This window comes from Mytilus edulis, chromosome 8 (genome assembly GCF_963676685.1).
Source record: "Mytilus edulis chromosome 8, xbMytEdul2.2, whole genome shotgun sequence".
Lineage (NCBI taxonomy): Eukaryota > Metazoa > Mollusca > Bivalvia > Mytilida > Mytilidae > Mytilus > Mytilus edulis.
Window position 1 is genome coordinate 23,861,734 of NC_092351.1, and position 16,236 is coordinate 23,877,969.

The 16,236-nt window shown below is 30.3% G+C and overlaps 1 protein-coding gene across 50 annotated transcripts in view; it reads left to right on the forward strand.

Annotated features, from left to right (window-relative positions):
- LOC139485133 (probable phosphorylase b kinase regulatory subunit alpha) overlaps positions 1-16,236 on the forward strand; it is a 68,786-nt gene that overhangs the window by 39,978 nt on the left and 12,572 nt on the right. For 7 of the 50 annotated variants that reach the window (XM_071269288.1, XM_071269289.1, XM_071269285.1 and 4 more), the window contains exons 18-28: positions 183-265; positions 1,265-1,435; positions 2,235-2,249; positions 3,970-4,017; positions 6,964-7,005; positions 8,534-8,756; positions 10,064-10,139; positions 12,301-12,378; positions 12,918-12,994; positions 13,746-13,824; positions 14,656-14,785. In XM_071269288.1, coding sequence (XP_071125389.1) covers positions 183-265; positions 1,265-1,435; positions 2,235-2,249; positions 3,970-4,017; positions 6,964-7,005; positions 8,534-8,756; positions 10,064-10,139; positions 12,301-12,378; positions 12,918-12,994; positions 13,746-13,824; positions 14,656-14,785 — 1,022 coding nt within the window. Of the gene's footprint in view, positions 1-182; positions 266-1,264; positions 1,436-2,234; positions 2,250-2,441; positions 2,463-3,969; positions 4,018-6,963; positions 7,006-8,533; positions 8,757-8,783; positions 8,816-10,063; positions 10,140-12,300; positions 12,379-12,917; positions 12,995-13,745; positions 13,825-14,655; positions 14,786-16,236 lie in introns of all 50 variants that reach the window. The other 43 variants (XM_071269312.1, XM_071269310.1, XM_071269304.1 and 40 more) reach the window with 11 other exon arrangements.

Genomic DNA, 16,236 nt, shown 5'->3' on the forward strand with positions numbered 1-16,236 from the left:
TTTGTCTGTGTAAAGGATACTTGATTTGTCCCAACTTCTGTTTGTTCCAACATCTGGCACAATTTAATTTCGGGACTTTTTTTCTTTTACAGAACCTAGATAATTTGTACATTAAATCAGATATTAGATTTTACTTTATGTTAAAATCAGATTATGCCTTTATTAATATACAATAATTTCAGGGTACACATGGGAAAACTGAGAGATTTTTTAACAACTTCTTGTGTAACGAAGCTGAGTTTTTTGCCTGACGATTCTACCCAAGGTTTGTTAATATTATAGATAAGATATAATTTTATTTACTAATACCATATATATTTACTAATACCATATATATTAATTCTTTATAAGATTATTAAAAAGAACAAGTGAGAAATGCTTCAACGAAAGAGCAATCCAAAACATCTGTACATCTACAAAAAATCCAAAACATCTGTACATCTACAAAAAATCTAAAACTGAAGAGCTAGGTAAATACGAAAAAAAGGACGTGAGGAATAGCAAATTTACAACAGAATAACCCACAAATAAACATCTACAGGCCAAGATGTAGTTTTCAACTATAAACATTTGTTTATTTTTTTGGTATATCCAAATATATGTCAAGCTTGTCATCTCTGACCAGAAAGGTGTGAAATTTTCCTGTCCAAGTATTTTACAGATTATATTGTTGTACAATGTATTTGATACTCTTTGGAAAATGTTAGTAACCATAAGCAAGCTAATATAATAAAAATGAGATGTGCACTGTTTTCCAATGAGATTACTATCCACTATTTTAAAAAAGACCACGGGACAAGGGTGTAGATAACTGCAGGTCACCATATGGTCTTCAATAATGAGCAAAACACATACTGTAAAGTAAGATATAAAAAGGCTCTAAAACAAAATGTGATACAATACAACAGAGAAAATTAGCAGACTGATTGAAAATTTTAGAAATTATCGTGCAATTATAATTGATATTTCATACTAGAAAGTAAAATAACAAAAACACAAAACTCAGAGGAAAATTCTAAATGGAAAGTCCCAAAGCAATTGGCAAAATGAAAAGCTCAAACACATCAAACAAATGGATAACAACTAATATTCCTGACTTGGTACATACAGACATTTTCCTAAGTAAAAAATTGTGGATTAAACCTGGTTGTATTGCTAGCTAAACCTCTCACTTGTATGACAGTGGCATAAAATTCAATTATATTGACAATACTGTGTGAACAAAACTATCTGTTGAATTTTGATTTAATTCTATGATTTATAGAGGTGCAGCTTAATAAGATTATGAAGGGGTTAGCAGGTCATACATCAAGACCAAAACTACTATCTTTTGGTAACAAAATGAAGAGACGACACATTTCTAGAAAAAATCTATCTGTACATGGTAGTGTTAGAAGGTCAAGGTCAATTCAGGTAGACCCAGAAAATATTCAAGGTAGGTTTTAAATATGTAGAAGTATTAAGGACAGTTGTATAAGTTTTCTATTTAGCTTTTGGTGTTTTTAGTTTACTCACTTTAGGAAAGATTTTGTTGGATGTTTCACATGCAAATGCATAAAATTTGACGAAATAAATTATAGCATATGACCAATAACAAATCAACATATCTCGGTTTAAACCTTAAAAAAATACTGAGTATACAAACATTAAAAGTAACACAGATCTATGAATTTACGTCAGAAATTTGTTTTCTTATTTCATTCAATTCTTTTTTCAACAGATACTGGCAACAAGTGAATTTCATTTGTAAATGGATTTATATATTAAGTGAATATAATTACATTTATAAAAGTAAGAAGATGTTTAAAAATATATGATGACCAATTTGACAACTTTTCACCAGAAACCAAATAAAGTACAGAAGTTAAAAACTAAAGGTCACTGCACTTTAGTCTGCATGTAATATATGTTACAAATTAAAACAGAACCCACATTTTTATTGAATTGAAAACATGAACTGCAACAATATCTGCTAGACTATGGAAGAAGGTTTCAGTTCAATGTCTTATCTCATGACATTCAGACTTACAGTGTATATATCAGAATATGCATATAAAAATTACCACAAACGCTAGAGATTGAGTCAGGTTCATTCCAAGTGTAAGCATCTCTTGGACATATCACACTTCATTTCTTACTGTCATGAGAAAAGAAATAGCCATAGAAAAAGTTGGGAACAGTTGTTGACATTTATTTATTAGACGAGTATAATAGTATTACTGTATTTCAAATAGACAGGAAAAAGTCGAGTAAGTTTTAAACGTAATTGTGTAGTTTGGAATGAATAAAAAATATCCCTTCTGTGTTTCATGCATTTTATATGTATTTATATGAACGTATTGTTATATGAAATAGTGTCAAAAGTCTGATTTTGATTTTCTGTGCTGGAACTTTTTAACATGCATCTTCAATTTCAACTAACAAAACCTTTTTTTTTACAGAAATAGAAGATATATTTTCGAGTAGGTTTTTGTTCAAACTGTTGTAGTTCAGATTTTCTTGTTTATTTATTTTTTTGTGTTTTGGTTCTCTGTTGTTTTTTAGGCTTTGAACTTGTTTATGTCAATTAAAATAGTTACCTTTTAAATTTTATTGTATATTTAATTGATACAAATTTTATCTAATGTTTTCAGTGTGTTAAAGAGTTTTTTTTTCGCCAATGGTTTTTGGGTTTTCTTGGGTACAAGTTTTCAGATTTCAATTGTGAAATAGGACTATACCTTGAATTTGTGAACACATAGTTGAATTTGCTAGTAAAATGGATAAAATATTGTCTTCCTGTTAATGTTTCAGTGCATTTATAAACATAAACTTAACTAAAATTTATTTTTCGTCATCTTTTAATTAAGCTTCCAGAGACTTCTAACAGAAATAAAAAAATACATTGTATGCCTGGCAAATAACAAACTTCTGTTGTCCTGCATTTTGGCTTATGTTGTTTATTTAAAAAACATTTTTTCAGCAATGCTTTTTGTAATTTTGTTTTGATTTCAGCACAAGATGATCAAAATCAGATTTAATATGTTTCAAACTACACAGATTTAGATTTTATGTTTAAGCTATAAGCATTATACAAGTACGGCATGGTGGTTGTTAAAACTTGTAGCTTTCCATTCTGCTACTCTATAATCCAGATATTTAATTAAATTTGATTTTGAGTTTTATTATTTTATACTTTTTAATTTATTAGTTTTATCCATAATAATTCATTTTATGGATTTCACACTTTAAATGAACAATTTAGTGCCAGAAAGAAACAAATGCGTTTAAAAGTATTTGACATAAAAAAATTATCTTATTAGAGCTAGCTTTCAAAGACCAGAAACTTAAAAAGTAATTTTGGTTAAGAGGCTTGCCAGAAAAAAAGAAAGAAAATTAATTGACTATTTTGCTTGTCATTTATGTTTTGCCGATAAATTATGTATAGTGTAATACTACATGTACTATATTTGATAATTTTTTGCTTTTTTAAGATTTAACGTTAATATGATTTATTATGGATTCATAATAATAAATTCATAAAATAGAATAGAAACATTCATACATACAAAGTAGAAAAAAATCAATATAGTTTTGCATGATATAAGAATATTTTATCTTAATGAGGGGATTTTTAATTTTTTTTGTCAGCTTTCAGACTTTATTCTGGGTCTTAAGCTTGCATATAATTCTTTATTTTTTGTTTATCTAATTTTTCTTTTTTTTTACCAATTTACAAGTTTATTAGTAATATCAATATCCGTTTTAGATAAATCCTTTATCTAGGGCAGAAATAAATTCATAAAGTTACTAAAATTTTTGGTGATTTTTAAAACAAAGAATTTCTAAAATATGATATGTAAATTTGATTATATCATGCAAAAGTTGTTACAACAGACCACAAATAAAACTTTAAAACAGATCTTGTGTTCTAAGTTATAATGGGAAATGCACAAAGAGTGCTTAGATATTACCTATTTTTTTCTTGAGCACTCCAAGACCATCTGCAAAGATTTCAGATGGGTTCAACTTCGACAGGTAATGAGTACTGTAAATTCAGAAATTATTGCAATGTTTTTATTATTGCGAAAAATGAGACAGAGTAATAATCGCAATAATTTAAAATCACATTTTGAGTGTTTTTTTTTATAAGATTAAACCAGGTTATTCTCAATATCGCAAAAATCAAAAACGCATTTTTTGTCTAAAATGTCAAAATCGGAATATTAAAGCACGCAATAATTTCTGAATTTACAGTATCTTGTTTTACAACCTTTATTGTGCCTTAATTTCACTAGAATGATTCTTCACAGATTTAGTATATAGACTTTTTTACAGTGCTTCTTTTGAATCTTTTTTTAAATGTACTATACTGACAGAGCTTCCCTACCTTACTTTACAATACTACAATACTATAGTTAACCTACTATGTCTAAACCATAATTTTTCACAAATATCTAATCCCTGTAAACTTAAAACTTAAATAACATTCTGTTATGAGTAGATTTAGGCTATAGTCAACATTCTACTTATTTAGGTTAAGATTTCTGAGTGTTAAGGGCTATTTTAAGATCTTATTAGAAAACTTAGTAAATTATAGAATTCTTATGACAAAAAGCTGTATGAAATGGTTTATGCTTTGATTACCAGCTTACCATTTAAAAAGCAAACCAAAAGTGATGTTAGGTTTCCTGTCCTGCTTTCAGTGAATCAAAGATACCTCAGAGTTTAATGCCATAGTCATTGGATATCTTATTAAAGTGAAATAAACAATATTTTTGATTTTTAATTTTAAAATGTGTCATTATACGTCTTAACTTGTCAGCTTTTCTACAAAAATATTTCTATTAAAAAAAAAAATCAGAATCCTATTTTGAATATATAGTTGTCTCCCCTGAAATCAACTTGCCTTTAATTGGATGTTACCGTTTCAAAATAGGATTCAAAACTTGAATACTATCTGAAATAGGACTACAACTGCTTGATGTCAACTTGTTTCTGCTTGATTATGATTTTTATTTTTAGAAAAAAAGGGAAAAAATTATATCTGAATTTATTGTTGATGCACACACCTGCAGGTATTTTTAGTATACCTGTAATTGAATGATGCTAATGTACATTTTGACAGATTGCATGAATTTAAGTTGTTCCAACAGAATGATTTAAAATTGATGGAAGATGAATGGATCATAATTAAATGTTCACTGGAAATCTTGAACTGCATCATCACCATGTAATATTAGACATACTTTGTAATGGTACAAGATTTTTCAGCAAACATTCTTTGGTTTGATTGTTTTGAAACAAACCCTACTGCTAAGGGACAGGCTAATAATAAAAAAAACACAGAGGCAGATAGTACAATCTATGGATTTTGTAAATCTTCAAATAAAGAAATAAATTCTTTTGTTTTTCTTCATATAAGAAGATTACAATTCAGTACAACTCATTTTTTTTTACCAAAAAATTTACAGCTTAAAAAACTTAACTACCATTTTTAATCAAAGGCATAGTTTTGACCATTGGTGTTACATGGTTAAAAAAATCCCTTTGGAAAATGTCTGGTAGATTTGGTGAGCTTTTGAATACCAAATCATGCAAATGATAAAATGATGTGTAAAACTTTGATCAAAACCTAACTTGTTCATGTTGGTTAAACACAACAATCAACCGATCACATTGTAGTAAGTAAAGGGTTAAAGGTTGTATTTACTTCTTTACATGTTGATAGCTGTAAGCTCTTTTTATTGAATGAAGAATCATGATTAAATGTTAAGGCACAGTATTGAATTTATTTTTTTACCTAGCATGTTTTAACATGTATTATAGTGATATATTTTCTAACATTTCACATGATATTCATTCATCTTAAACAGCTCATTCATAACTATATATTACAAGCAGTATATCGTGTGTTTTACTGTCACAAATCATTGTTTTCCCAATAGTCAATGGTATGTGTGATGTGGTGTGATTTGTTTATTTTTTAATCCACCCTGCTAATGTTTTATCAGACAACTTTTAAAAATAAAAGAATTAGTTCTAAGTTTCTAGGGAATACATCATCTGAATTTGAAAAATTACTCCCCAAATATAGGGCAAATATAAATTGGTTACTTGTAGAATAAGACATGTCAGTGTTAGATCTTTTTATCATTATTTTAAAAGTCCATATAGAGCTTTATTTCAGTTTTTTTTTAGGTGTAGCTATGTAATCGAATATTCAGAACTAAGCATGCTATATATAGGTAAACCGGTATACTTAATTAGAAATACTTTTTCCATATATTCAAGACTTTGATTGTGTTTTAATTGGTTTTTATATATATTTGAATCTACTACACAAGATTGCAATAACTGATTATGTCTAGCTTTAAAAAATAAAATTTGTCTTAAACGTTTTTGTATTCTATAGATTATTATTCAAAATGTATGACGGAAAGATGAATATAGATTTTGAGTAAACTATCTGAAAGTGACAAAAAGAATATGTCAATGAACATATGTTGGTTGGCTTCTAAATTGATCCTGCTACAAAGTTTTGGTCAAATATGATATTGTTTTGAAATGTGTAAATGCATATGAATGTAATTTTTAAATTAATGGTTTTAAAGATTGATTTATAATGGTTTTAGGATATAGATTTGAAATAAACAAGGAGACTACCAGTATGACATCAAATTTAACTTATTCAAAACTGAGTTTTTTGATACATTATGGTAATTTATGTTCTCATTCAAATAATGGCTTGATCCTTTTACAAATAGTTTTTGGTCATTAAGTTAAAGAAGTATTAGTGAAAAAAGGGTGTTGAATAACACTATTGAAAAAATATATTGAATCATGGGAAGGGCAATAGGTCTAAACTTTACAACCAAAAGTTAGGTCAAAATTTAATAATGTCATCTTGCAGTCTCTTTGTGTTATACACTGAGCATGTTTGAATTAGCTGTTATATTAACTATTGTGTGGTTTTACTAATAGATGGAAGCACAAGTCCTGGTGATCCCTCCTCGCCACAAGATGGTATGTTTTGTGTGTTATTGTTTTGTAAGCTCACCTTGTCTGTAAGAGCACTTGAGTTTTCTTTTGAGTTTGTTCTCATTGCAAATCACATATAATCATAAAATCATCATCTAACCATAAAAAAATTACACAAAACCACTGCTGATAAATAGACTTATTATACCCCACGCAACGTCTGTCCGTCAGTCCTGTTTCTTGTCATCCCAACTCCTTTCAAACCACACAACAGAATTTCAAGAAACCTTTTTAGATGAAAAGGACATATTATGTAGTTGTGCATATCAACAGAAAATTACAATTCAATTTTTTTCTAGGAGTTATGTCCCTTTGAACTTATTTACTTTAATGTACTACTGCAACAGTTTGTCATCGCAACTCCTCTGAAACTACACAACAGAATTTCACGAAACCTTTTTAGATAAAAAGGACATATTATGTAGTTGTGCATATCAACAGGAAATTACGATTCAATATTTTTTCTAGGAGTTACGCCCCTTTTAACATATTTACTTTAATGTACTACTGCAACAGTTTGTCATCTCAACTCCTCTGAAACCACACAACAGAATTTCATGAAACTTTTTAAGATAATAAGGACATACTATGTAGATGTGCATATCGACAGGCAATTATGATTCATTTTTTTTTCTCTAGGAGTTACGCCCCTTTGAACTTATTTGCTTCAATGTACTTCTGCAACAGTTTGTCATCTCAACTCCTCTGAAACCACACAACAGAATTTCATGAAATTTTGTAGATAATAAGGACATACTATGTAGATGTGCATATTGACAGGAAATTGTTATTCAATATTTTTTCTTACACTTATTTAATTTCTCCAATGACAATGTGGGGACGTGGGGTATGTGAGCGTGCTCACTAAAAGGTTCTTTAATTTTGTTATTATTATTAATGATATATCAAGAGTCTGCAATGCTTGTAATTTGTTTATTATATGAAGAAAAGAAAAACATCACAAATTCTTTCAGCTACTACATAATGTATCTGTATAATAATGATTAAAAATATATGAGCTGTGTTGGATAGAAATCGACCTAATATCATGAATATCAATACATGTGTGAACCTATTTCAGGTTGTAGTATTTTCTACGGATAGTCTTTAATTGTTAAAAAAAAAAAGAATTGTCATAAGAACCCTACAAAACAGACCAAATAGCATCTGTATTTATATTTGAATGTTCTAAAATCAATCAAAGTCTGATGCATATGTCTTCACGCTGAGTGGCAGCCCAGGCTTGTACAATTGCTCTCGGGCCTGTGAAAATCATATCTACAGGCCATCTGAATTTAACTAAAATATTTAAAAAATTCAGCTCTGGGCGTGTAGATTTAACAGTTCATCGTGAAGACTGAATTTATACATGTTTAAAAAACACAGTCAAACCAGAAAGAAGTTCTTAATTACAAATTAAAATATTTTCATAAAAAACTGTGATTAAATATATCCAAATATACAAATATATATTTGCACTGCTGTAAATTTAATTTTTACATTTTTATTGAAGAACGTGAAGACCACTTGTTACATCATTTAAAGGGAGGACTACATCCTATGCCACAGGAATGTGATAGAGCACCTAGTCCTGTAGGTTCTCCTATCTTAACACGTCATAAGTTTGGCTTTACTCACGAAGAGAGTGTAGACCAACAGGAGCTCATAGAACAACTGAATCATACTGAAGTGTTACATGAACAGGCGGATATTATACATTATCTTGTTATGAAGAAGTGAGTATAGTCATGTTAAATGAACAGGCGGATATTATACATTATCTAGTTATGAAGAAGTGAGTATAGTCATGTTACATGAACAGGCGGATATTATACATTATCTTGTTATGAAAAAGTGAGTATAGTCATGTTACATGAACAGGCGGATATTATACATTATCTTGTTATGAAGAAGTGAGTATAGTCATGTTACATGAACAGGCGGATATTATACATTATCTTGTTATGAAGAAGTGAGTATAGTCATGTTACATGAACAGGCGGATATTATACATTATCTTGTTATGAAGAAGTGAGTATAGTCATGTTACATGAACAGGCGGATATTATACATTATCTTGTTATGAAGAAGTTAGTACAGGCATGTTACATGAACAGGCGGATATTATACATTATCTTGTTATGAAGAAGTGAGTACAGGCATGTTACATGAACAGGCGGATATTATACATTATCTTGTTATGAAGAAGTGAGTATAGTCATGTTACATGAACAAACTGATATTACCGGTATACATTATCTTGTTATGAAGAAGTGAGTATAGTCATGTTACATGAACAGGCGGATATTATACATTATCTTGTTATGAAGAAGTGAGTATAGTCATGTTACATGAACAGGCTGATATTATACATTATCTTGTTATGAAGAAGTGAGTATAGTCATATTACATGATAATGTATAATATCCGCCTGTTCATGAAACATGACTATACTCACTTCTTCATAACAAGATAATGTATAATATCAGTTTGTTCATGTAACATGACTATACTCACTTCTTCATAACAAGATAATGTATAATATCCGCCTGTTCATGTAACATGACTATACTCACTTCTTCATAACAAGATAATATACATTATCTTGTTATGAAGAAGTGAGTATAGTCATGTTACATGAACAAGCTGATATTATGCATTATCTTCATATGTTTATTGAATGATATTTTGAGGATCAAATGTGAATTGTTTTTTTAAATTTTCATGGATAAAAATACAGACCATGTTAAGTTTTGATTTCATAAAATATCCGTTATAACTGCCTCTGACTAAAGCAGCATGATATTGTGATTCTTGTGAATGTTTGTCAATCAATCTGTCTGTTCATCTGTCTGTCCCAACCCAGTTCTTTGTATTAGCAACTTTTAAACCAAGACAATCAATGAAACTTTTAACAAATTTTAATGTCTAATGGGATTGTTAACCTATTGGTACTATTTAAATTTTATTTCATAAAAGTGATTAGTAGTTCTTCGAATTGTAACAGAATTGTTAAAATGATTGCCACTGGTTTATTTTACAGTGGCCCTAATTGGAAAACAGAAGTTGGTGGTAAAGACTGTACACTTAAAGAATTACTTGTAGAATTGTATGAGAAGGTGAGTAATGGAAATTCACAATTTTTTATGCCCCATTAATGGGCATTATGTTTTCTGGTCTGCATCCGTTCGTCCGTCTGTTCGTTCGTTCGTTTGCCTGTCCTGCTTCAGGTTAAACTTTTTGGTCGAGGTAGTTTTTGATGAAGTTGAAGTCCAATCAACTTGAAACTTATGATATGATTTTTATACGACCGCAAAAATTGAAAATTTTTTGGTCGTATATTGGTATCACGTTGGCGTCGTGGTCGTGGTCCGAATACTTTTAGTTTTCGCACTCTAACTTTAGTAAAAGTGAATAGAAATCTATGAAATTTTAACACAAGGTTTATGACCACAAAAGGAAGGTTGGGATTGATTTTGAGAGTTTTGGTCCCAATATTTTAGGAATTAGGGGCCAAAAAGGGCCCAAATAAGCATTTTCTTGGTTTTCGCACTATAACTTTAGTTTAAGTATATAGAAATCTATGATTTATTGACACAAGGTTTATGACCACAAAAGGAAGGTTGGGATTGATTTTGGGAGTTTTGGTTTCAACCGTTTAGGAATTAGGGGCCAAATAAGGGCCCAAATAAGCATTTTTCTTGGTTTTCACACAATAACTTCAGTATAAGTATATAGAAATCAATGAAATTTAAACACAAGGTTTATGAACACAAAAGTAAGGTTGGGATTGATTTTGGGAGTTGAGGTCCCAACAGTTTAGGAATAAGGGGACAAAAAGGGGCCCAAATAAGCATTATTCTTGGTTTTCTCACCATAACTTAAGTATAAGTGAATAGAAATCTATGAAATTTAAACACAAGGTTTATGACCATAAAAGGAAGGTTGGGTTTGATTTTAGGAGTTTTGGTCCCAACAGTTTAGGAATAAGGGGCCCAAAGGGTCACAAATTGAACTGTGTTTGATTTCCTCAAAAATTGAATAATTGTGGTTCTTTGATATGCTGAATCTAACTGTGTATGTAGATTCTTAATTTTTGGTCCCCTTTTCAAAATTGGTGTACATTAAAGTCCAAAGGGTCCAAAATTTAGTTTGATTTTTTTTAACAAAAATTGAATCCTTGGAGTTCTTTGATATGCTGAATCTAAAAATGTACTTAGATTTTTTATTATTGGCCCAGTTTTCAATCTTTACCATTCAGTGATAACAAGCACTTTATTTAACATTTTAATATTTTATGATGTATTTAAATGAGTAGTTATTGTTGCAAACTCCATTAGAAATTTGAATTGAGATAAGTTTTGGAAAAAGGGAAAGGGGGATGTGAAAAAAAAATGGGGGGGGGGGGTAAATTTTTCTCATTTCAGATTTCATAAATAAAAAGAAAATTTCTTCAAACATTTTTTTGAGAGGATTAATATTCAACAGCATAGTGAATTGCTCAAAGGCAAACAAATATTTTAAGTTCATTAGACCACATTCATTCTGTGTCAGAAACCTATGCTGTGTCAACTATTTAATCACAGTCCAAAGTTAGAGATGAATCCAGCTTGAATGTTATGTCCATACTTGCCCCAACCGTTGAGGGTTCAACCTCTGCGGTCGTATAAATCTGTGCCCTGCGGAGCATCTGGTTCTAATTCTAATGCCAAATTAGAGTTTTTACCCCAATTCTACGGTCCACTGAACATAGAAGATGAAAGTGCAGATGCGACATCCGTGTACTTTTGGACACATTCTACTTATGCATTTATTAATGTGATTTGTATGTCCCAGCATAACTTGAGGGGGCATTAAGTTTTAACTATGTCTGTCTGTAGGGCTGTCCATAAGTCCCAAAATTGGTTTCCAATCTCTAATAGTTTTTCTCAAATGATTTGAATCTGATAAGCAATGAAAACAAAAATGACTGATACTTAAACTATCAACAAACAAAAACAAAAAATTCAGATAATTCTGCATGTTTCAACACCTGAAAAAAATGTTTTATGAAATATATAGGTAAAAAAAATAAGCATTTGCATTCATAAGGCCATGGGTGAAGTTTTATAAATAATTGTGGAGTAAACATATTTGTAAAGTCATTGATAAAATTGAGAATGGAAATGGGGAATGTGCCAAAGAGACAACAACCCGACCATAGAAAAAAACAACAGCAGAAGGTCACCAACAGGTCTTCAATGTATCTCTTTTCTTTATACTCTATTGATTTAATTCTAGGCAGGACACTGGAAACAATGGTGGTTAGTTAGACATACAGCTGGAATGTTAAAGAAACGAGTGGAAGAACTGGCTTTAGTTAGTATATTTTGATAGTCAATTGCCTCCCACGAGATGCATTGCAGGGCACATTAAATCCTGGACATAATTCTGTCCGTCCTGCCAGTTTTGTTAGCACTCTCACATGTGCAATTCAATTTTTTTTAAATTTATGTTAAATGTGTATATCACCAATTTCTTTGACTAGTTTAAAATTCAGGTTACTTCATAAAAGCTCTTTTTACACGTTCAGTAATTTTTGTAGGAAATAAAAAAAATAAAAAATTGTTGGGTTTTTTTTACAGAAAATTAAAGACTCATTACAATCTGACAAATACAATAAAACTTTATTAACACATTCATAGATTATTATCAGGAGTTTTTCCATGATGTTTCATTCATAGACTGAATTCATAATTTTAATATGGTGTTTCTTTGATGTTATTTGTAGTCCTTTAGATATCACTGTAAGCTGATGTTTTTATATTCTATTTACCTTCACTCATCCATACAAAATTTCAAGGAAATACATTGCTAGAGTGTGACCTGCATATACATGTATATAATTTCTCTTTCAGTCTGCTACAGATTTGTTAGTTAGACAGAAACAGTTGTCTGTTGGTTTACCATCAGTTAATGAGAAAGTCATCACAGCGTAAGTGACCTGCTGTACATTGTTTCAGAGTTTATAATACTTATAATACTTATGGTACTATTGGGGCCTCTGTTGCTCCTGACTTTGACCTGGAGATCAATCTGCTGATATCTTGTCTGTTCAAGCTGAGCAGCCCAATGGTTCTCTCTGAGTATCTCAGCTTCCTCCACCATAATAACAGATTCTGCCCAGTGTCTTAATAATCCCTGGTGTTGGGTAGGGGATGGTCCTTGTAAATATTGAACATTATAAATACTTTAATGACACATCTCCATTAATCCTGATAGGGAGTGTACACAATTTCCACTGTACCCTCACAACTCCCAAAAAAGGGGTGCATGTGCTTTGTAAACGGAGCGATCTATGTTCATACATGGATATGATATTGAACTGTTCCATTTTAACATACAAATGTATTACGTTTCCATTAAAGGCACTATCAATTTACATTATGTAGGTAACTGCCTGTTAAGAGGCAAATTTATAAATTTAGAAACCCAATTACATTGTTTTCTGTACTTTAAATATATTTAATTTAATTTTTTCCAGTTAATATGAATATAGATATATATCGTTTTTACCTTTAGAATCACTGCTTCCATATATAAGTTGGAGGTATGTCAATGATATATGTTGAAGTTGTTACTTTTATTACCAAATTTAAATGCTTTTCATAAATGTTTTCTTTTTATTAATATTATCATTTTAAGAAGAAATAATATTGCTTTTACCAGTGAAAATATACTTTCAGACCCCTGCCACCAGACGAGTTAGCAACTATTATATTTGAGGTTTATGGAGAAGATTTAAGTACAGCTTCATTGACTCAGGTTAGAGGATGTCTAGATAGATGCCTATTGAAAATGCTTCAGAAATCTATTTTGAAAGTTTTTGGTATAATTGAAAATGAATGATCAGATGGTGTTTTTCATAAAAGTTTTACTGCAAACCAACTGATTTTCATGTGCAATATACAGACAGAGCTAAAAAAAAAAAAAGGAAGAAAAAAAAAAAGAATATAAATGCTTTTGTTTTAATAATCATGGATCTTCTCATAAATGAAAACAGTATTGTTTGAAAATTTCAATGATAAATTGTTGCATAATTGGTTGAAAGAGACTTAAAAGAGTGACGAAAGATACCAGAGGGACAGTCAAACTCATAAATCAAAAATAAACTGACAACGCCATGGCTAAAAATGAAAAAGGCATACGGACAAAACAATAATACTCATGACACAACATAGAAAACTAAAGAATAAGCAACACTAACCCTACCAAAAACTAGGGGTGATCTCAGGTGCTCCGGAAGGGGTAAGCAGATCCTGCTCTACATGTGGCACCCGTCGTGTTAACCTGAGAACAGTATTTTACCACTGTTTTAGAATAGACCACAAACTAGAATCTTGCTTTGCTATGCAACAAAAGTCTACTATAAGATGAAATGTTTGAATGTTGTTTTGTATCCCAAAGTGATCGCCAGGCAAGAAAATCAAAATGAACTAGTAGCAATTTTAGCTTGAAGCTATGAAACAAGTCTAGAATTAACAGCTTTTATTAGTTTGGTAGGCTTACATTACTGTAGGTTACTTTAAATTTTTTGAAATTTATTTTATAAATTAAAAGATACTCAATATAAGTGTATAAATGAATATCTTTCAGGAGTTGCTGATATATCTAGCTATGTTTATAAGAACAGAACCTAAGTTATTTAAAGAAATGTTGAGGTTGAGGGTTGGTCTTATAATTCAAGTGATGGCTTCAGAATTGGCCAGAACTCTCAAATGTTCAGGTTTGTATTGCTTCTTTTAAATACTGTGGATTCAATTATTTGCGTGGGTACCAATTTTCGTAGATTGAGTAAAACTTGCCTTTTCGTGGAGATTTGATTTCGTGGTTTTTCAAAAGTCTACATAAACAACTATACACAATTTGTAATTCGTTGGACATTTGAATTTGTGGTTTTGGTGTTACCATGAAATCCATGAAAATTGGCATCCAACGAACAATAATGAATCCACATTATATGAGGTCCGTGAACAAAGAACCTTGCCAGGTACTCTCATATTTACGGCTGAAAACATCCCAATAACTTCTTTATTTATAGAATAAAATTTTCAATTTACATATAATTTTAACAATTATTTAAAGAAAATGCAACCACTCAAAATTAATTATTTTTAATGCCTTCTTCCTTCCCACCATGAACAATTTCAGAACATAAACATTCTTCAGAAACATTACTTCTTCATTCTTGGAGGCTTCTCTGAATTTAAAGTGTTTCAGATTATTTTATGCCCTATTTATTATGCCCCATTTATGTTTTTCTGGTCTGTGCGTCGTACCGTTCGTTTGTCCGTCTGTCTTGCTTCAGGTTAAAGTTTTTGGTCGAGGTAGTTTTTGATGAGGTTGAAGTCCAATCAACTTGAAGCTTAGTACACATGTTCCCTATGATATGATCTTTCTAATTTTAATGCCAAATTAGAGTATTTACCCCATTTTCACGGTCCACTGAACATAGAAAATGATATTGGGGATGGGCCATCGGTTTACTAGGGACACATTCTTGTTTATATAGCATTTATGACTGTACAGACACAACTATAGGGTTATATGTAATAAATTTTAAAAATGAATAGTATATATACCATATTTAAAGATATATCAGCAGAAGAATTACCAGATTTTTTGGGAGACTCAGGTAAAAATGGAATTGTAGATTCTTTTGAAAAAGGTTATGGGAAAGTTGTCTTGCACATGCATAATTCCACAAATATATGAATATGCTCACTTTACTGGTATGTGTCTACAAACTTAAACAAAAGTTTAGATGAGATCAAACACAATTTAATAGATATATACTGTTGTTATCAAACACATTTTGACACGCACGACAATATGATGCAAAGTCTTGGTATTATTTAAATAGAAAAGATAGAATCACACATGGTGGAGGTGGTTTGGTTGCTTATTTTTTAGAAAAATTATATTTGATATAAAAGCTGAATCTGGAATATTAAAGTGACATTTAAACATTATTGTGTTTAAAAAATCTTTATGGCCAGACCATATTCTATAAAACTGATCCTGAATTAACAAGATATTTCTTTTATGCTTAGATAAGAACTACTTGAATGATTTTCTGTAAAACTTGCATATTTTTTATGCCTCTAAATAAAGGCAACAGTAGTATACCGCTGTTCAAAAATCGTAAATCTATGGACAAAAAACAAAATCAGGGAA